The 21,231-nt window shown below is 36.6% G+C and overlaps 1 protein-coding gene across 3 annotated transcripts; it reads right to left on the bottom strand.

Moving 5' to 3' along the window:
• Positions 1–9: 9 nt before the first annotated feature.
• Positions 10–21,147, bottom strand: BROX (BRO1 domain and CAAX motif containing). Of its 3 annotated transcripts, none has more exons than XM_010973988.3 (13): positions 20,794–21,147; positions 18,896–19,012; positions 16,216–16,322; positions 15,763–15,859; positions 10,432–10,527; positions 9,355–9,427; positions 8,241–8,346; positions 7,425–7,514; positions 5,916–6,001; positions 5,039–5,120; positions 4,581–4,731; positions 3,229–3,388; positions 10–2,245 (listed from the first exon to the last, which is right to left on the bottom strand). In XM_010973988.3, the coding sequence occupies exons 2-13, from the start codon at positions 18,994–18,996 to the stop codon at positions 2,159–2,161; spliced, it is 1,236 nt and encodes a 411-aa protein (XP_010972290.1). In that variant the 5' UTR covers positions 18,997–19,012; positions 20,794–21,147; the 3' UTR covers positions 10–2,158. The 3 variants fall into 3 exon arrangements, with proteins under 3 accessions (XP_010972290.1, XP_010972289.1, XP_010972288.1); XM_010973987.3 differs by lacking the exon at positions 20,794–21,147 and adding an exon at positions 20,330–20,468; XM_010973986.3 differs by lacking the exon at positions 20,794–21,147 and adding an exon at positions 20,190–20,381.
• Positions 21,148–21,231: the final 84 nt, after the last annotated feature.

The raw sequence follows: 21,231 nt of genomic DNA, 5'->3' as shown, positions 1-21,231 counted from the left end.
CAATGAAACTGTAAGTAAAATTACTTTTATTTCCATAAATAAAAAGGTAATTCATTGTACAAACAACACTTTTAGCAGAATGTTAGCTGTCATTACCCAGTCATTATTTATCATTAAACTAAGTATGTGATAGCTAACAACAAATAGTTACATCTCTCTATAACATTCATGCAACTTCTTTATACTTGTTAACCTCCCAAAATTTCCAACAGCCGTTCGAAGAATATTATATATAATGGGATAGTTTAGTCACAAAGTTACCACCTTTGCTGAGTCAACAGAGTATTTATTATCAGCTTATGTCAAAGTTGCCAATTATAGATTAAATGTAATGCCAGTATTTACTACATTTTACAGAGCACTGAGCATATTACATGTTTTCTATATATGGTTTTCTATATATGGTAGCATGACCCACAAAAATGTCAATGTGAAAATTTAGTAACTAGGCTAAAAGCACTAGTACCTAAAATCAACAGATCCTATAGGCCAAGAGGAAGAAAACGGCATCAAGTGCTGTTTACAGTCCTGTCAGTGAACGGCACAGAACGCACGAAATACAGTGAAACTGAATTAAAGTATTTTCTCTACAGACAGCAAAATAGAATGTCTGTTTAGTTATTACTCCACTTATTCTGGAAACTGCAGCCTCAAATATTAAATGTTACCTAGCAAGGAGTAATTAGCATTTCCATATATTAAAAAAAAACCCTCAGATTCTATGTAGCTTTTTTTCAAGAGTGTAAACTATGATTTAAATAATCATTTATTTGAACACAATAGGCTTAATCTATTTATTCTTCATAATGATATATTTATTCCTATTTCAATACTTTATGCAGATTTTACTTATTTCTCACAGGATTGCTGTGTGGAATCAATGGTTTATCTATATCAGTGCTCAGCACAGTGCCTGGTACATAGTAAGCGCTCAGTGTACACTACTATTATTATTTCTATTAAGTGAACCAATCTGACATTTGTAATAGAAAAATTAGTGCCTCAGGAGAATAATCAAAAGATAAACCTATAGGTGTGATTTTGTTAAAGTAGTATATATCCACAATACCCCAGATTTGTGTATATACTAAATTATTTCAAGTATTACAAGCTGTTTTTAAGATATACTGAATCTATTGGCTCTCTAAGTTTCTGTTATGGCCTTCCACCTAAAGCAATACAATTCTCAGAGTACATGTATATTAGGACACCGTATAAAAGCCACATACACTGAAATTAAGTAACAAAGGCATTTTACTCTAACTCCTGTAACAAAGAAGTAAAGAGTTACCGGTGTAATTCAGGACACCCTATCTTAGGTTTAAAGTTTAGGTTTAAAGTTATTTCTTTACATCATGCAATATTTGACTTCTGCAAAAACATTTTCATTCTGTCTTCTCACATATAGAAACACTAAGAGCTGTTACAAAGTTCTAGCGTCTAAGTAAAAAAATCCACTAGAAAAGGTACTTTAAAAAATATTGTAGGCTTGTTTATTGAGACTGAAATGAAGTGCAGGGTTACCAACATAGGAGTAAGTTCTTAAATGGTCTCAACACACCTATAAACACTGATTTTCGAGTAAATTATGGATTCTAACATGTGTGAGGGATTTGGTATGAAGATTTTCTGCTTAAAGATCTAAAATGATTTTTTTTCCCACCAGAAAAGAAACTGACTCAGAACATAACAAGTCTGTGCTACAATTAACATAATGGGGAGGAGAAAAAACTGTCTTTGTTTAAACCTGGCTCCTGTCATTCTTCTGGTATCAAATAAGAGGAAGGAAAATAAACTTTTCTTGTGAAGATGGAAAAAAATACCTGAAACCACATGATTCTGGTCTATAATGTATTAACCTGAAACTTACTACCACCCAGAGTTCAGGGGAAAAAAACCCAACCCCCAAATATGCCCTTTAGAGATTCAATAAAAATCTTTCACATGCTTTCCAGATTACAAAGGAGTCTGAAAACAAAGCATGAAACATCTCAACTGTATTAAAAATCAAGAACAAATAAATTGAAGGCAGATTCCCTCTGAATGTACTAAATTAATACAGACTTCTGAGAAATCGATTCAAGAAATATGCACTGAAGTTCCATGGTTTATCTTATCTACTGGTAGAGAAATTCAAAATGACACTGCATCAGTGATTTCAGGAGATGGAGCACCCAGTGTCCTTCTGAGGTTTGATATCTGGTTCTTTCACTGGTTTCACCACTTCTTCTGGTTTGGATTTGGCCTAGGAAGGAAGAAAAATACAGTGTGAGTACATAAAATAGGATCTGGAAAACAAACACTCGATCTTTCCATGTCAGTCTAATATAAAGATGTTATATTAAATTACACAACATCAAGATTAACACAGCAACACACCAATTCAATTAAAGACACAATCAGAAGGCAACATTTCAGTGAAGATGAAAACCTACATAGGCAGGCAAAAATCAAGCTAACGGTCCTCTGATTCTTTCTAAGGAAGGAGAAACTGAGTGATCAATCTATGCACATGGGATCCTTAAATTTGAAAATAACTCATGATGGTAATAGGCTATCTCTGAGGACGTTATTTAAGAGGCTGAACAGGATATAAAAATAGTTACTTTAAGGAATAATGGTTTTAGTATGGGTAGGAAATTACTTAAAAAAATTCAATTCCCAGGAAGGTGCTATGGCTACAAAATAATTTCCATTCCCTTCTTCATAGACCCTTTGTCTTTTGGTAGCCAAACCTCAAAATTTCCACCTAATCGATCAGTTGATTTAGTACACTAAGACGTACTTAGATATAAATGAATAAAAGCAGTCATTTTACTCCTGGATGATTTCATGGAATGCTGAAATTAGGCCAAATCTTCAAATATCATGCACAATGCTAAATCAAAAACAGCACTGTGACAGCAGTATAATCATGGGTAAGCCACACTTTTTAGACCTGTCCTCCCACACACATCTTAAAAGAGGCTCTAATGATTCATAAAAAGGCAAGATAATGTGGTGAAAACATCACTCAATTATGTAAAACACCAGAAGACACTTAAGGCCTCAAGGTCTTCTAAGAGAGAGTTAGTTCTACAACAGATTTTATATCAAGCACTGTAATTAGCTAATTTAACATTTAGACAAACACATGTATCTACTTAAATAGAGGACAGTATCAAACTGTGAAGTCTGAATTCTCTTTTGAAACTTTTGTGAATGAACAGAAAAAACCCAGTCTCGTACACTGTCATCCTTGGGTCTCTTGGTGAGATCAAACGCAGCCAACGTTTCTGGCGTCCAGTGCGCACTCATCGGAGGAAACTCGTAAGGTACAGGCTCTACGAGGCCATAATTTGCTTTGAGTTCCAGTTGTGGGGCTTCTGTTGGGACTTTCTGAAAGTAACTGCAAAACGCAATGTAAACAGCAATTCATTCATTTCTTTGTTAACTCTTTGTCTATTTCTGTCCAAGGCCCTGTGCAAGAAAGTGACAATTTAAGGATGGATAGCACAGAAAGCATTTCCTGTCTCACAAAGATTACAGATGAGAAGGTGACAAAGTCAAGAAACCTTGCCACTACAGTGCATGTAACTGAAGCTACAAAGGCCAAGAGTGCCAAGGGAACACAGAAGAGGGGCAATTTACTCAGAACTGGGGGGTCAGGGGTGCTTTCCAAAGGAAGTGGTAAGAGTTAAACGAGGTATGTTCAAGGAAGCGAAAGAGCTCACTATGACCAGATGCAGAACATAAAGGGAAGAAAGTAAGGAGAGAAAAACGGGGACAAAATTAATTCTACCAACCTCTGCAGGGGCTGATCTACAGTTTGAACAATGCTGATTTAATAAAGAAAGTGACTGACGGAACTAGACAGGACTGACGGCAAATTAATTTCCCCACTTTGTGGGTAGCTGGGACCAGGGTGAGATGAATGAGTCAAGAGGAGATAATACTAAACTCATGGAGCAGGAATGGCAGAGAAACAAAGGAAGAAAATTTGGACAGAATAAGCGGGCCGTATGTTAATAATTCATGCTTGAATTTTAAAATCTGCTTTTACGTCATCATCAGAAGCAGAATAACAGTTAATCCAATACAAGTGAATTCTATCACCAATTGCTAAACTTAAATGCAATTTGATAATTTTTTAGGAACAGAGACTAACAAACTATGGTATTACTAAAACAATATTAATATTTAAACATTAATAAATTAAACATAAATATAGTCATCCCTTGGTATCTTTGGGGGATTGGTTCCAGGACCCCCAGCAGATACCAAAATCTGTAGATGCCCAAGTCCCTTATATAAAATGGTGTAGTATTTGCATATATAACCTATGCACAGTCTCCCATAAACTTTAAATCATCTCTAGATTACTTATAATACCTAACACAATGTAAATGCTACATACATAGTTGGTAGTGTGTGGCAAATTCAAGTTTTGCTTTTTGGGACTTTCCAGAATTTTTTTCCTCTGAATACTTTCCGTCTGCAGTTGGCTGAATCATGAATGTGGAACCCACAGAACACAGAAGGCCAACTGTATATACCGTACTATTATTAATATTACTAAAATCATACTGAGCTGTACTCACATAAATCCATTTTCTCTCTGACATTTTTCTAGGGTATTTTTCACAAGGTTTCCAAGCTTCCTGAAGAACAAATGTCCTGAAGGTTTGACTGTTGGTCCAGGTCCTTTGGTTTCTCCATATTCCTTGCATAATGCTTCTGCCTTTGCATAAACTACAGGTGGAGGGATATAAAGTTGTTTGATTATAATTAATTATTGACTATTTATACTAGAAAGGCTGTAAATCAGAGATGCTCTTTAACTAGTATAACAGCAACATCAACAATAGGGTAAGGGACAGGCAGGTGTTTTCTACAGGCTCTAGGTTTTTTAAATATTTTTTTTCTTTTCTACATTACTTCATTGATGCTCATTCCCTTTCATGAACTCAGCCAAAATCTCTTTTAACCTCCTATTTCCCCTTTATGCTAAAACACTAGTTTTTAAAAGGGGGGTTAATATCTTGGCAGGAATACTTACATTTTTCTGCTTCCTGGAGAGACCTGATTGCTTCACCACATTTATCACTAGCCAACAAAGTCTGACCATGATAACAGTAAGCCTGATAAAAGAAACAAATTTTTATTCATTCTCTCCTCAAATAAAGAAAGGCCTTTGTCCACTGTTCAAAGCATCAATGCAATTCCGTACATTTCTTTCCTTGAATAAGCTTTCCTCCATCTCTGTTGGTATAAAAGTGGAATTACGTCCTGCCCCGAGACAAAGTAGCCTTCTAACCATGGACTGAGAGCAAAAAGTATTTGCTGAAACCTGTTTTTAACGCAAGGGCATAGTGGATAAAGGAGGGAAATCACTGTGCTAGTACAGAGGGAGAGGGAGGGAGCATTTTGAGGCTAAGGACTAACCAGATTTTAAGAAAAAATGCTACCAGTCTGGAGTAGGACAAGTTCACTCTTTAAACGTCGACATCAGTGCAGAGACTGCACAGGGTTTCATGCAGTGTGTTTGAAAACAGATTAGAAGGTGTAAGAAACCTTATTAATGGTTCTTTACCAACCCAGGTGATATATTGTATGGTAAGCCTTAAGATTAGAATTAGCAAATATCTTTCTCAGTGTACAGGATGAAATGAGAGAATTCTCACTAAGTTTGCACAAGGTTCTAGCTTAAAAGTGGGTTGGAGCCAACAGTAATTCCATTGCTGTAATCCAGTTCCACATCATCTCCTTCCGCCCACTTTACCCCACAATGGCTGCACTGACCGTCAGGAAACGTCTACTCAGAGCTGTCCATTATTTGTAAAATGCCAATGAAGAGTCTGGCAAGGTGACAGTGCTGGCACTCAAGGGGCTGGAGACACAGTAACTTACATTGTTTCTGGGCGGAAAATACTTACATAAGCTGTGTAGAAACACATTTTCAAGTGAAGATATTTTCTCCATTTAGCAGAGTACGCAGGCTCCAAACTGGATAAAGTATGATCTAAAGTTACATTTTAAAAAGCAAAACATAATTTCACCCTGATTCACTAGAAGACTTTCAATTCATGTGTTCAGATGCTAAAAGCAGAATGCCATTCAAGTCTCAAACTCAAGCATTTACATATTGAAAAAAATACTTTGCTTTATTTAAAGTGATTTATTTTCCCATAACTGTATTTTAACTACATAGTAAGACTGATCAAGGACCATGGCACCTCTTTGATTTGACGGGTGCTGTAATTTAAGCTTGAGATAACGATAACAGTAGATATGACTAAGAACTTAAAGGTAAATGTGAATTACACCATCATGGTATCTCTTTTCAAAAAGTTAAAGAATATAGCAACACAAAGAGTAGTCCGATCACCCAAGACAGAAAAAGGAGACTCTCCTAACTTTCATTTGTCACTTCATCCCTGCATCTTGTATAAAACACACATGCTCAAATATCTTGCCCAGCACTCTCAGATATATTTATTCCTCTCCATTTCCTGCTTTGCTGCCACTGTCAAAGCTTTCACCATTTCCTCCATAGCACTTAGGAAGACATGACTATAGTCTAAGTAGAGTAAGTCTACCACTCTATCAGCAGCAGGCCCATTTCTCACCTTGCAATGATAGGGATCTTTCTTAAACTCAAGTCCAATCAAATCAGATATACTTTATATATCTTTTAAAGGGTCCCAAATATCTACCAAATAAAGGCCAAAACTTTTAGATAGGCTTACAAACCAATTCGTAATCTCACACCTGCATACTTCCCTAACCTTTTCTCCTGTCACTTATCCTGTTTCAGCTAACAGCATCTGTCTAAAGGTCCCAGATCTTTTAGGTTTTTATTTCACCCCTGTGACAACACCTTATTTCATGGGATAAAAATGTGGTTACATGTTTGTCTCCCTCCCTAGACTGTCATCTGTTCTACTGATCTTTGTATACCCAGCAACTAAAGGAGTAACCATGCCAAAAATAGAAGAATATGCGTATTTCCTGAAAAAGTGACTGAACAGAATGATAGGTTAATGAGAAGACCTGGATTCTAGTCCCAGCCTCCCACCAGCTAGCAGTTAAATTACGGGTTAGTTATATTAGGTTTCAATTTCTTGTCTAAATAAGGATATTAACTATAAGGTTGTTACATAAAGACCAAAAAAAAAAATCTCAAAAAAAACCCCTAGCTGTTTAACTATTAGATATAGCTGGTTAAAAAAGAGAGCATCATCCTTTTCATTAGGAGTTACGGAGCAAAGTAACTGTGAGCAGCTCTAATTCTTTTAACCAAGAGTAACAAAGTAATGCAGATATTCTTCCAGTTTTGCAAATGATGAAACAATCTGAGAATCTTTTTGTTTGGCTTGTTTCCTAAGCCAAGAGCTTAATGTAAACATTTAAAGACTAAAAATATAACAGAATTATAAACTTACCAGCTTTTTGATAGAAATTGGCTGTTTCATAAGCCAGGGCAGCAATGAGTCCAGGAGCATGTTTCAGCTCAATTGCTCGAGCAATTGTTACTAGAATCAGAACACAATGAAGTGAGCGGATGATTACTTCTCCTTGCAACACCCTAAGTTCAATTACAATAGCAGAAGACAGCCTGATATCTATGTGGGATTTTAATACAGCTTGGTAAAAGTTTTGACACGAAAAGCTAGCTACAGAAGATGCAAACCTAAACAAACAGAAAGCACACAGCTTGTTGGCTCTGACACCATTTCCTTAAATAAACCACTAGCCAATTACTAATCACAGAAAATCCCTACTACAAAAGAGTGTGATGTAAGAGGAAACAAATACTTTCAGGGCACTGGCGTTTGAAATAAAGAAAAAACAGAAGTCTACAGAGTTTCTAACTTTATTCTTTTCACGTTAAGTCTTCATTTATTTCCTGACCTTGATAGGTGAAGATTTCAAGATAAGGCAAACAGTGGAAGTGAAAAAGAATGAGCAAGGTGGAGGGGCAAAAGATGAGTTACAGACTTAATTTCATGCTGCCAGAAATGGCATGAAATCAAAATTCTCTTAAAAAGAGTCATTAAATGGGAAGGCCTTTTCTTGCTAACAAAAAATGAAGGCAAATGCTAAAGAAAATTATTCTCCATTTCATAGTGAGGAATATAGAAACAGGTATTTCTCAAATCTTGAAACTCAATTCCAGCTAATTCTGATTTTTAAAAAAGAATTAAATGCCAATATAGACTTTCTTCAAAAAAAAAAAAATCTTACAATATTTAGGATACCTTCTTGAGCTTCAGCCTGACACTGGATAACATAAGCTTCTATGAGTCGTGCCTCCAAATCCCGCCCCTTTTCTGCAGGTGTAATAAGCTTTGGGATATGACTTTCCTGAGAGAAAGAAAAACAAAAAAAACAGAAAAACAAGCCAAATTTTATTTTAACTCAGTTGTTGGAGATAAAGAAAATGGAAGTCATGAGGCATTCAATTTGGGAATTTATCAGAAATTTAGGGTACAAACAAAAATTGTGTAAAAAGGAACAATATTATGCTTACAGAGAATAAAGGCACCTGTACACTTAAACTTTTAAAGCTTTTTATAAACTTTCATAAAAATAAGAAATTCAATAGTAAAATCTGGGTCATAATAAGTTACTTAGATAGGCAAGTCATACTCTTTTCATCTTAGAAAACGTTAACTGAAATGGTGACCAAAGTTCCCTTTTGCACGATAGCCAGAGTTGTTCATTCTCATTAATAACTGTAGATATAAAGGAGACTACAGTTCTGCAGCTAACTCAGGAGCACAGCTTTTTCATCACTGTAAAAGCTTCTTATTTTATCACAAGAAAATGCAACACTGGCCTCCAGGAGCCTTCAGTAAGTAGTGGTTTAATTAGAATGAGGCGGGAGTAATTCTGGTTGGAAAATACATTAGTCTTTCTCCTAATTCCCATCTCATCTCCAGGCAATTTAATTAGTATGCACTGACTGCCCCTCTAACATTTTCACTGAAATACAGAACATATACCCGGAAAATTCAGTTTTGCAGAATCATGACTGCTCTGCTGCAGACAACTGCTGCAGACAGCAAGGAGAAATGCTAAGAACCATCTAATTTTGTGCTTTGTTTTCTCCTGTCTTTTCAGAAGAAGTGGAAAAGAAAACAGTGAAGTATCACCTGAGTTGTTTAATTGTAAAATTCACTAATGACTTTCTAAAGCAGAGGCAATATTCTGTAACTGGCTGCATTCATCAACAAGGAACTTAATGTAAGGAACACAGAACGCATACTGCTTCTTTTTAAATGATGAAATAATTCTCTCACCCCACTCCACAAAGAAAGAAAAATTATTCAACAGTTAAAGCATTAAGAATATATTTTATTATGATTTTACCTTTAGATGTTTAAAAATCCCAGCTGCAACTTTTAAGCTTCGGTGGACTTCTTTTGCTTCATCCTCTGTTATGCTTAACAATAGTGGTTATATCAGTTAGAGGACAAACTGCGTTTCTGGTATTAAAACCAACAACTAATACATTATCATAAAGCCATAAAAATTAGCCTCTCATTCGGTTTTCTTCCTTTTAAAAAAGCCTAATTTAACACTTAAAAAAGTAACAAGTGCAAATGAAAACTATCCAAAGAGAAGATATTAAAAATTAAAAAGAAAGATCTTCTCTAGAGGTCTGGACAAAGGTTGTTTGTTTTTCCTTCCAGATAATCTTCTGTGCATAAACAGGCATGAAAGAATACACACTTAATGTGTGCATATACTTGAAAAACATACATATACAACATTCACCACTCTGCTCTTGTTTTAATTGGCTCAATTACTTTAGTGGTAACTTTACATCAGCAGATACAATTCAACCTCGTTTTTACATGGCTGTCCACTATTCCTAGGTTCAGAGGCACCACAGTTGGTAGTTTCCAGTTTCATATTGCTAATATCCATATTTTATTATGATAAAAATTGTACCTCATTTTACTTCAATTCTTTAATCCTTCAAAAGATCTTTCACCTACTTATAAGCCTTTGTATTTTCCTATGAACTGCCTATTTATGTCCTTTGCTTATTTTCAATTGATTGTTGGTCTTTCCCTTGTTGATTTGTAAGAGTATACATTATAAAAGCAATTTGTCACTGCATTACAATTTTTTTGACCAATGTTATTTGCTTTTTTAAACTTTGTTTATGGTACTTTTATGTGGTCAAATATTCGATATTTCTTTTTCTTAGTTTGGGGTTTTATTTAGAAAGACCATCCCCATGACAAGATTATTACATTTTTTTTCACTTTTAACACTGGGCTCCATAATTCTGTTAGTGCTTAAAGTATTAACAATATCAGGCAACTTTACATTTATGACAAGTGGTACTTTTTATCAGTAGCCTAGACTTTTTAATGATGAAGCTCTATATAGTTGAAAAATAATATTTATGCATATGACCCTCCCCTGTTAACTTACTTTTCTTTTCCAGCCAGTCTTGAAGCATATTTGGTATACCATAAAGCTACGTTAAATCCCATGGAAATTAACTCAAAAACAGCATCCTGCTGGGCACTAAAATGATAAACATGATCATTAAGTACTGTCAATTACTGAGACATCTCTGTAAGAAACCTACTACACATCTTACTAAAAATTATAAAGAACTAAATGCTAGCTGAAAAAAGAGTCCTTGTGTTTAATATAGCTGGGGAGATAAGACACAAGCACACACAAACATAATTAACAACAAATGACTAAACATATGGTCCAGGATGTACTTCATAATAGTAAACTTGAGAACAGTAGTTCCCCAAAGGTTACTATAAACTGAATAGCTTTAAAAGTACAGATTTTTGGGACTTACCCCATGAAGTCAGAAAGTCTGGGAAGGGCCCAGAATCTGTATTTGTAACAAGTATCCAGGTGATTCCGGAGCAAGTGGTTCTTACACCACATTTTAAGAAAATGAGTTTCACAGGAGAGATCATTTCGGTCTAGAATGATTAAAGAAGGCTTAACAGTATATACAGAATTTGAATTGTGCCTGAAAAGATGGCGAGATGGGAAGCAGAAGGACATCCCAGAAGGGAACGATGCTGTTAAAGCACAAGACAGTATACAGAGTTTTCTGACAGCAGTGACTCAACTAGCTTGACTGGAGCAGTTAGTTTGTAAAAAGAAATTGAGGAAGAGGAAAGCAAAACAGCCAAGCTGATGTGAAACTGAAGATTTTATGGTTCAACATATGCAAATCAATCAATGTAATACATCACATCAACAAGAGAAGGGACAAAAACCACATGATCATCTCAATAGATGCAGAAAAAGCATTTGATAAAATTCAACACCCATTTATGATAAAAACTCTCACCAAAGTGGGTACAGAGGGAACATATCTCAACATAATAAAAGTTATATATGACAAACCTACAGCCAGCATAGTACTCAACATTGAAAAACTCAAAAGCTTCCCACTAAAATCTGGGACAAGACAAGGCTGCCCACTATCACCACTCCTATTCAACAGTCTTGGAAGTCCTAGCCACAGCAATCAGGCAAGAGAGAGAAATAAAAGGGATCCAAATTGGAAACAAAGAGGTAAAAGTGTCACTATATGCAGATAACATGATACTATATATAGATAATCCTAAAAGGTCCACTCAAAAACTTCTAGAAATAATTGAAGAATTCAGCAAGGTAGTAGGTTACAAAATTAATGTTCAAAAATTGTTGCATTTCTTTACACTAACAATGAATCAACAGAAAAAGAAAGTAAAGAAACAATCTCCTTTAAAATAGCACCCAAAGTAATAAAATACCTAGGAATAAATCTAACCAAGGAGATGAAAGACTTATACATGGAAAACTATAAAACACTGATTAAGGAAATTAAAGAAGACTTAAAAAAATGGAAAGATATCCCATGCTCCTGGATTGGAAGAATCAATACTGTTAAAATGGTCATACTGCCCAAAGCAATCTATAGATTTAATGCAATCCCTATCAAATTACCCAGGACATATTTCACAGAACAAATCATAGTAAAATTTATACGGAACCACAAAAGACCTAGAATTTCCAAAGCATTACTGAAGAAAAAGAAAGAGGCTGGAGGAATAACTCTCTCAGACTTCAGACAATACTATAGAGCTTCCGTAATCAAAACAGAACGGTATTGGTATAAAAACAGACATATGGACCAATGGAACAGAACAGACAGCCCAGAAATGAATCCACAAACTTTTGGCCAACTAATCTTCAACAAAGGAGGCAAGAATATACAATGGAATAAAGACAGTCTCTTCAGCAAATGGTGTTGGGAAAACTGGACAGCAGCATGTAAATCAGTGAAGCTAGAACATTCCCTTACACCATACACAAAAATAAACTCAAAATGGATCAAAGACTTAAACATAAGACAAGATACAATAAACCTCCTAGAAGAAAACATAGGCAAAACATTATCTGACATACATCTCAAAAATGTTCTCCTAGGGCAGTCTACCCAAGCAATAGAAATAAAAGCAAGAGTAAACAAATGGGACCTAATGAAACTTACAAGCTTCTGCACAGCAAAGAAAACCATAAGTAAAACAAAAAGACAACCTATGGAATGGGAGAGAATTTTTGCAAATGGAACCGACAAAGGCTTGATCTCCAGAATATATAAGCAGCTCATACGACTCAATAAGAAAAAAATAAACAACCCAATCCAAAAATGGGCAGAAGACCTAAACAAGCAGTTCTCCAAGGAAGACATACAAATGATCAAAAGGCACATGAAAAGATGCTTAATATCACTAGTTATCAGAGAAATGCAAATCAAAACTACAATGAGGTATCACCTCACACCAGTCAGAATGGCCGTCATTCAAAAATCCACAAATGACAAATGCTGGAGAGGCTGTGGAGAAAGGGGAACCCTCCTACACTGCTGGTGGGAATGCAGTTTGGTGCAGCCACTGTGGAAAACAGTATGGAGATTCCTCAAAAGACTAGGAATAGACTTACCGTATGACCCAGGAATCCCACTCCTGGGCTTATATCCAGAAGGAACCCTACTTCAGGATGACACCTGCACCCCAATGTTCATAGCAGCTCTATTTACAATAGCCAAAACATGGAAACAGCCTAAATGTCCATCAACAGGTGACTGGATAAAGAAGATGTGGTATATTTATACAATGGAATACTACTCAGCCACAAAAACCGACAACATAACGCCATTTGCAGCAACATGGATGCTGCTGGAGAATGTCATTCTAAGTGAAGTAAGCCAGAAGGAGAAAGAAAAATACCATGAGATCGCTCATATGTGGAATCTAAAAAACAAAAACAAAAACAAAAACAAACAAACAAAAAAAAGTGTAAATACAGGACAGAAATAGACTCACAGACATAGAATACAGACTTGTGGTTGCCAGGGGGGCGGAGGGTGGAAAGCGATAGACTGGGATTTCAAAATTGTAGAATAGATAAACAAGATTATACTGTATAGCACAGGGAATCACAGAGGAAAAAATGTGAGAATGAGTGTGTATATGTCCATGTATGACTGAAAAATTGTGCTAAACACTGGAATCTGACACAACATTGTAAAATGATTATAAATCAGTAAAAAATGTTAAAAAAAGAAACTGAAGAAGATTTTAAATGCCAAGCTACTCAGTATACTACAAAGAAAAAGGTCTTAAAAATAAGTATATTTTATATTTTATTTGTTTCCTTTAGACTCTATTACTAAACATAACACCAAGATGACAAAAAGCTTATAAAGCAAGTATTTTTATTCACTATTCTGATAAGACCCTGAAAACTCTTTATACATTATCTCATTTATCACAAATGAGGCAGTAAAAAAAAACAGAATACCCTTATTTTACACACGTAATTCTAAGATACATAAAAATTACCCAAAAGGAAGACATTAGAATCGATTCTATTTTGTATTTTTTATAACCGTTGCCTCCATCTTAAAAGGAACAGACACATGGAAACTTTTTACACTTGAAAAAAAAAGTTATAAAACATATAGCAATTCAAAAATGACTTACAAACTATCCTGTTTACTACATGTTATAACATACAAAGATATAAGTTACAACATTTTTTTTAAAGTTACAAATTTTTTAACAGTTTACCATGCAGAAAAACAATTTAATGTGTAGTTCACTCGCTTACTCTTTTCAGCACTGAGAATTTTCAAATTAATTACATCTAATGATTAAATCGAGTAATTCTAGTAATGATATGCTAGTAGGCATATCTAATTTATAGCTTTACCTTTAAATAAAATAGTTTTGCTAATTTATACTAAATCTAATGAACAGCTGTCTCCCTTTTATCCTTTGTCTACTTCAATCTGCCTCACTCCCAAACACTCCATTTCTATTGTACCACATGAAGCAGTAGAGTGCATAGTTGAAAAAACATTTGTCAGCACAGACACACTCACAGTACACTTTCTACTGAATAAGTAGCAATCAAGGACAAAATAACTTAAAATCTCAGATGTACTGAATATTGTTCAACATTATAACTTAAGGCCTTTATCATATAATCCTTCACTGTCTCATAGGACTATGCTGAGAAATGCTGTTACAAGGAATGAAAATTTAACAGAGTGGGAAAAAGTGCCAAATGTATGCAATGCAAGATGCTTTAGAATCTGCCAAAGTTCTGTAATGTAATAATGACACAAGTTTGAGTCTTGAAAAAAGTTTTAAAGAAAAACATTCCTTAATTTTAGATGAGGTACCAAGGGATACATAAAGAAAAACAGAAAGCGAGGACTTACTTGGAAAACCTTGGTATCCCATAAAATTTGGAAAGACTCCATAGTCCCCAACTTCCTACCCAATTCATGAATTCTACATAAAATATTCCTGAGGAAGGAAGGAGACTAACATTTACTGGATGTCCATGAAATGCCTGGTACTGTATTAGTCACTTAGCATAAAATGTCCTATTTTGATCCTCACAAAAACCCTATACCTGTAACCCCAGCACACAGCTGAGGAAGCAGATGGTCACACAGTAGAAGTCCTGAGGGTGCAACTACAGAGTGTGAATCCAATTCTCCTTCCATTCTAATGCCTGCCCTGGCTGTTCAACAATCTCCATGTCCCTCCCTTCTAATTTTATAAAATGGTAATTCTAAAGCAAATTGAGATAAAGATATATGACCATTTAAACAACCCAATGGTATAAAAAATTTTTTAAAGTAGTTTAACAAAAATTTAGCACCATTAAGATCTGTTTCTTGTTATAATTAGCTCCAACCAGTTTCAAGTGAGTGATGAGAAAGTTCTGAGGATAAGTATTCAAAAAGAGCAGAAACAGTGAAATTAGGAAGAAAACCAATACAGTACCGCGAATCAAAACGTATGGAGTTCAGATGGAACTGTGGATAAAGAGAAAGAAGGAGGTGGTCCAAAGACATGTGAACTGTCCATCAGAAGAGAAAAGTGGGGAAACAACCAAAATTCTGCTCTGCTTGAATGAAAGCAAAGCCTAAGAGCAGGTTTCAGTTCCAAATTCCCAAACCATTTTTTGTGTGTTATTAAAAGTCAAGGCTGCTCAATTCTAGTTAACATGTATGTTGATTATCTCAAGGATAGATCTGGCCCAGGAGAAACAAATTACATTTTCACTTAACAGACTGTATTAGCAGTTTAGGTCAAAAGTTTTTCATTAATTTCCTAGTAATAGAAAATGCTGATTAGACCTATAATTTATTTAACACAGAGGCTACAAATTAAAGATTTACAAAAATGGCTTCAATTTAGTGCTGTTGGCATTGCTTACCTTGGAACCTGTCCCTGTAATGTGTCAGTCCACTTGAAATTCTGAATGTATCGTAACTTGCTTTCTTGAGTAGATTCATCCAATGAATTAATGAAACCTATAAAAAGGTAGAAAATATTTCAGTTTTATAGGAAACATTAAGTGTTCTGTTCAGAATATTTTTTAGATCATGACTTTTTCAGGTACCTGAATGAAACTTCCGGCCCCTCTCTCCCCTTCTCCTAGGGTAACATAATATGAAATAGGCACATATTTGATTTTCAACATGTTAGAAATACCACATACCACTCTGACATTCTTACATTTCTAAAACTCAAGCATACTGAAGAATACAGCCTAGATACCACAGAATGCAGCCTAGAAGATGATTCAAATCTGAAAAGTATAAGAATCAGATGTCACCTTCTGCACAGTTGTTTTTTTAGAAACCTGAAGTTCACTTAAATAACTAACCTTGTAAAAGTGAAAAATACGAATCTGCTGCATTCTTCATCATTTCTGGATTACAGCTCAGATCGGTGAACAGCTCGAGCAGCCGTGCTCTAGATGACCTTAAGTCACTTACATGAGACAGAGACAGTAGAGTTAAGTGAGCTTCATTACAATCAGTCCACGTAAAAGTGGCTTAAAAGTTTCAATTGTGAAAGCTTCAAAATACACACACATATCCCTACTCTAAGATGTAAGTATACAGGAATGAATTTAATTAAGACCAACATTGGAGGTAAGTGAAATTTCCAGTAACAATTTTTTAAAAGTTGTACTAAAACAAACTGAGTCCATTTAAAGGGGCAAAGAATGAGTAAGTCAATCTGACCAGTTAAAAAGTTTTTTGAAAAATGGAAATTTAACCTTTGTGTTAAATTTATGATTTTAGTATCTCCTTAAAATTTCAAAAGTTGCCATTAGGTCAAAATATACTTTATTAAGTAGAATATCGTATTTTAAAACTGCACTCTATAATACAACATACACTCAAGTCTGGAGAAATACGTGGTCACTAGTCATTTTAAAACTGCTCCCTTGTCCCCATTCTCCTTTGCTTCTCTGCAGCAATAAATGTTGCAGACACTGTTTCCTTCTCTAAATTCTTTTCTCCCTTGATTCCAATAACACTAAATTTTCCAGATTCTCCTCTTATCTCTAACAGTTCCTTCTACATTTTCTTCACGTCCCCTTCTTACTCCCACCTCTAGAAACGGTTAGTCTTCGGCTTTCTGCTCCCCTTTCTTCTGAGGCTTCATCTCTGAGGACAACTTTACATCTCACCCTAGATCTACATCATCAGCTCTAACTTGGTCCTGCTCCAGGTCCACATCCAATTTCAGAAGGCAGCTTGCTCAGTGAGGGGTCCAGAAATCCTATCACCTGGACAATGACTGAAGACAATCGTGTGTAAACGACTAAAGGCACACTAAATTTAAACTGTAAGCACCAAGAGTAGAGATTGTACACCCAGAACTTAGTGGGTGCCTAGGACAAAGCATGCATGCAAAAATCTTCGTTGAGTGAAATAATACTAACATTCAAATATTTTAAGATTTAGAAGGACAGTAACATAGCAATAATGTTTAGAAGGGAGCACAAACTTAGTCTTGAATGGTCTAGATGGGGTGTTTATTCATTAGTACTAGCCTTAAGAAGGCTTATTCCAAGAACGTACATAGCAACAATTATATACAGCTGACCTCAAAATGGGATGGGCCACCTTATGAATTTGTCATTGTTGAGTTATTTAATTAGAAGCTGGGAGGGAGTAATCCCTGGATTAGGAAAATTTTTCAATTCTTAAGGCCTAGTCTAGACTTAAATAGTTTGCTATTTCCAAGCAGGCATTCACCTGCAAACCAACTTGCATAAAGTTACATTCATCTTAAAATGCTAGAATTTGAGAAAAGTATACCTTAGAAGTATCTAATTTAGGTTATTAATTTTATAGATGAGTAATTAGATCCAAAGGAGTTAAGAGATTTGCCCAACACTACAGATAAAACAGTTAATCTGGGACCAACCTCCAGGAGTCTAAGATCAGGGACTGGCAAACTACAACCTGTAACTTGTTTGTATATGGCCCTCAGCTTATTTTTGTAAAAATGAGCAAAGAAGAATATAAAACAGTGACTGTGTATAGTCCACAAAGCCTAAAATATTTACTATTTGGCCCTTTACAGAAAAAGTTTGCTGACCCTTGGTCTAGATCAATAAGCCAGTTTTCCTACCTTTTGCTCCAATTACTTCTTTCTACAAAAAGTAGCAACTCTCTTGATTTTTCTTTACTGGTACCTTCAGTACCTTGATTATCTGCATTCTGTATCTCACACACTGATTCCTTTTCAACCTCTCAGACCAAATCAGTCAATCTGGCCAGCTGACTCCTCCTTGGAAGTATCTCTTGAATCTCTCACTTCTGTTCCAGTTAAACTGCTCTACTCACTATCCTTAGAACAAAGGTTTTCCAAACAAAAATGACTTTCTCCTCTCCCTTCTTACTAAGTCAGGGATCAGCAAATTTCTTCTGTAAAGAGCCTGAAGACAAATATATTAGGCCTTTTGGTTCATAAAGTTTCTCTTGGGACTACCCAACTCTACCGTATAGAGAAAAGGCAGCCACAAACAACATGTAAATAAGTGGAGGGGCTGTGTTTTAATAAAACTTTAGTTATAAAAACAAGCAGTAGGCCAAATCTGCAGGACATAGTTTTCCAACGCCTGGTCTAAGCCATACAATTTATTTAACCCCCCGTTCAAAAGTCCTTTCTCCTATTGAACACTCTGAAGGCTACTTCATGTCACAGGGATCTCTCCCTGCTCAGAACTCAATTAATTTACTATCTGGCCAATTCACAATATTCATGTATAACTTTGGGGAGACTCTTGTACTGTTGTAACATGTAGCTTAACTCCTTAACTGTGATTGCTTTAGCCTCTCTAGAACTCACCTTACTGATATAAAATTATGGACCCAGTTTAAATAATCTATGATTTAACTCTTCACATGCCATTTGTAAGTTTATAAGGAGTCTAAGGTTAGAGACAGTGTGTTACATACTTTTGCAGCGAGCATGGCCCTAAAAAAGTAACTTGTATCCAAGGATGGCTCATTCAATACTTGCGGAAATTGACTAAAACATACCTGCAAATTTTTGAAGCAGCAGGGCTAGTGACTACGCCATAGTAGTTAAAAGAGACAGGAGCTGTGGCCTTTAACGGATTCCTATGAAACCAATGTGTCATTTTCTCCAGGTGTTTCCTACAGATGAAAATGAAATGAATAAAAATAAAAGATAAAACATTTAATAAACAACATATATAGTATTAAAATAGAAATTTACTACAGGATATATACATTTTAATATAAAATATATACAGTATATATATATAAAAATAAATAAAATGGTTCACTGCCATAAGTCAATCTTATTTTGTCCATTTATAGTAGCCTATGTTCAGATCAGGCCTATAATAAAAGAGTATTCGGAAAAGTGCTCACAATAACTGCAATGCAAACATACTGGAGCAGTAATGTTTAAGCTTTAATGTGCACAAAAATCACCTAGGGGTGAGGGATAGGAGTTAAAATGCAGGTTCTAATTTAACAGTCCGGGATAGGACCAAAGATCCTGATGCTGCTGGTCCCCGGACTACACTTTTGAGAAGCAAGGTACTAGACTTTGGTTGGACAGCTGCAAATGAGAAGGGCACAGGACCAGAAGAACATAATTCCAGAACAGGTTCAAATGGTTGGAAGAAATGGCGATTAAATATGGCAATTAGATTCCAGGAAGTAACAGACAAGAAATTCTGATAAGACTTAATTTGAAGGCACAATACAATGCTGTCCACAGACTTTTCTTACTGGAAAAAAAAAAATGTGGGCTGCATAGTATGTAAAATACCTACCCTTACTACATTTACTTTTTCATGGCAAACTGGTTTTGGAGAACATCAGATATTTAAGGAAGAGAAAATGCACTGTGTACTCAATGAAAAATTGAACAAGTTCACTTACAATTCAAAACATGTAACAAGTCCTTCAAAAATATATAGTATTATTTTTCATTTTTTATTGAAGAATAGTTGACTTACAATGTTGTATTAGTTTAAAAATATATAATCTAAACATCACGCATGTAAACCTTGTTTATAACCTAAGTAAACTAACACAGCATCTCGGGGCACATAAACCAAGCCTTCTAGAGGTAATGGTACACAATACACTTGATTGTGACAGCAAAATTTCCGCAAAAACTCTTTTAAGGCGGCCTCCCACGTTCTGGATGAAAATGTCTGAAGTTCCGTATATCTTTACTTCAGAAACGAACAAGGCAAGTACTGCGTTCCCTGCCCCTGCCAGATCTGTGCCCAAGAGAGACCCCCACTCTCGTTTCAAGATTTCGGAGGGTGGGGCAGAAGGACAACACACCCACCTGCAGGTGCGAGGATGTCTTTAGGGCCCCCAGTACAAAAGTCGAATAGAGGCTGCCACCTAGCCGCCTCCACAGGAGTCCGATTACTGACAAGGGTCCCTCACTCGGAGAGGAGGCCCTAGGTCCCGCGAGGAACCTACCTGACCGCCGCCCCCCGAGCTCCGAACGTCCACTTCCTGTTTACCACCCAGCCTCTTCCTCCCGTGCTCCGTCCGGTTTAACGCCGTAGGACCTTGCGCAGGCGCACACCCTAGCGTGCCCCGCCTGAACAGGCATTTTTGTGGAAAGCCGATACCATCTACCTGGCAGGGGCGGCTGACCGCGGCTAAGTCAACCCCTATTTAGCTTATAAGACCCCCAACTGCCATTGGAGATGCCAGCAAGGGGATTCGCAAAATCTACCTATCAATACCATTGATTCGCGGGGCCAATATGGATTTTCTTTCTCTCGCTTGTTTCAAAACATTAGAAGACTTCAGGGGACCACTATTCGGGAGTCTATGGAGCTTATATAAAAGGGAGGTGACTCTATTGACTGGGACTCCGGGGAGATGACAGGGGTAGGGACAGTACTGGGAAACGCCCATCCTCGTGACATACTTACCCGATTTCTCGGAGTCTGGACAGCAGCCCTCCTGAAGGAAGAAAGGCAGTGTCCGAGTTAGCAAACGAGAAAGGGAAAGAGTCGAAGAGCCGGGACAATCGAACTAGCGCGACAGGAAACCAGGCCTGCGCGACCCGGAGTCACGTGGGCCGGGCGGCCATGACAGCTACCGAGGCGGCAGCGCGCGCCGCTCGGGGGCGGGGGCTGCCGCGTTGTGGCACCCCGTTACAACACTCCGTTAATCAGCCCTCTCTTGGCTATTCCTCCATAGTGTTTCCTCTTCAGCTGGGGTTTCTCCTCCAGAGAGGAAGAGCAGAACTGGCCCGGCCTCCCCAGCCGGGGAAGAATGCCGCAGTAGCAATGGCGGCCGCACGGTGGAGCGGGGCGGCCTCAACCTAACGCGAGGCGGGGCCTCGGGGGCGGAGTCTCGGCGGGGCG

This window comes from Camelus bactrianus, chromosome 23, assembly GCF_048773025.1.
Source record: "Camelus bactrianus isolate YW-2024 breed Bactrian camel chromosome 23, ASM4877302v1, whole genome shotgun sequence".
NCBI classification, from domain to species: Eukaryota; Metazoa; Chordata; class Mammalia; order Artiodactyla; family Camelidae; genus Camelus; species Camelus bactrianus.
The sequence above is the reverse complement of the archived record's forward strand: the minus strand, read 5'-3'. Positions and strand labels throughout refer to the sequence as shown.

Excerpts from the sequence above, each read along its gene's own strand:
- BROX (XM_010973988.3), bottom strand. The coding sequence starts at position 18,996 with ATGACACATTGGTTTCATAGGAATCCGTTAAAGGCCACAGCTCCTGTC. Across the intron at positions 9,428-10,431 it reads AGACTGGCTGGAAAAGAAAA|CATAACAGAGGATGAAGCAA; the intron begins GTAAGTTAACAG and ends ACTATTGTTAAG. Across the intron at positions 6,002-7,424 it reads CAATTTCTATCAAAAAGCTG|ATCATACTTTATCCAGTTTG; the intron begins GTAAGTTTATAA and ends ATGTAACTTTAG.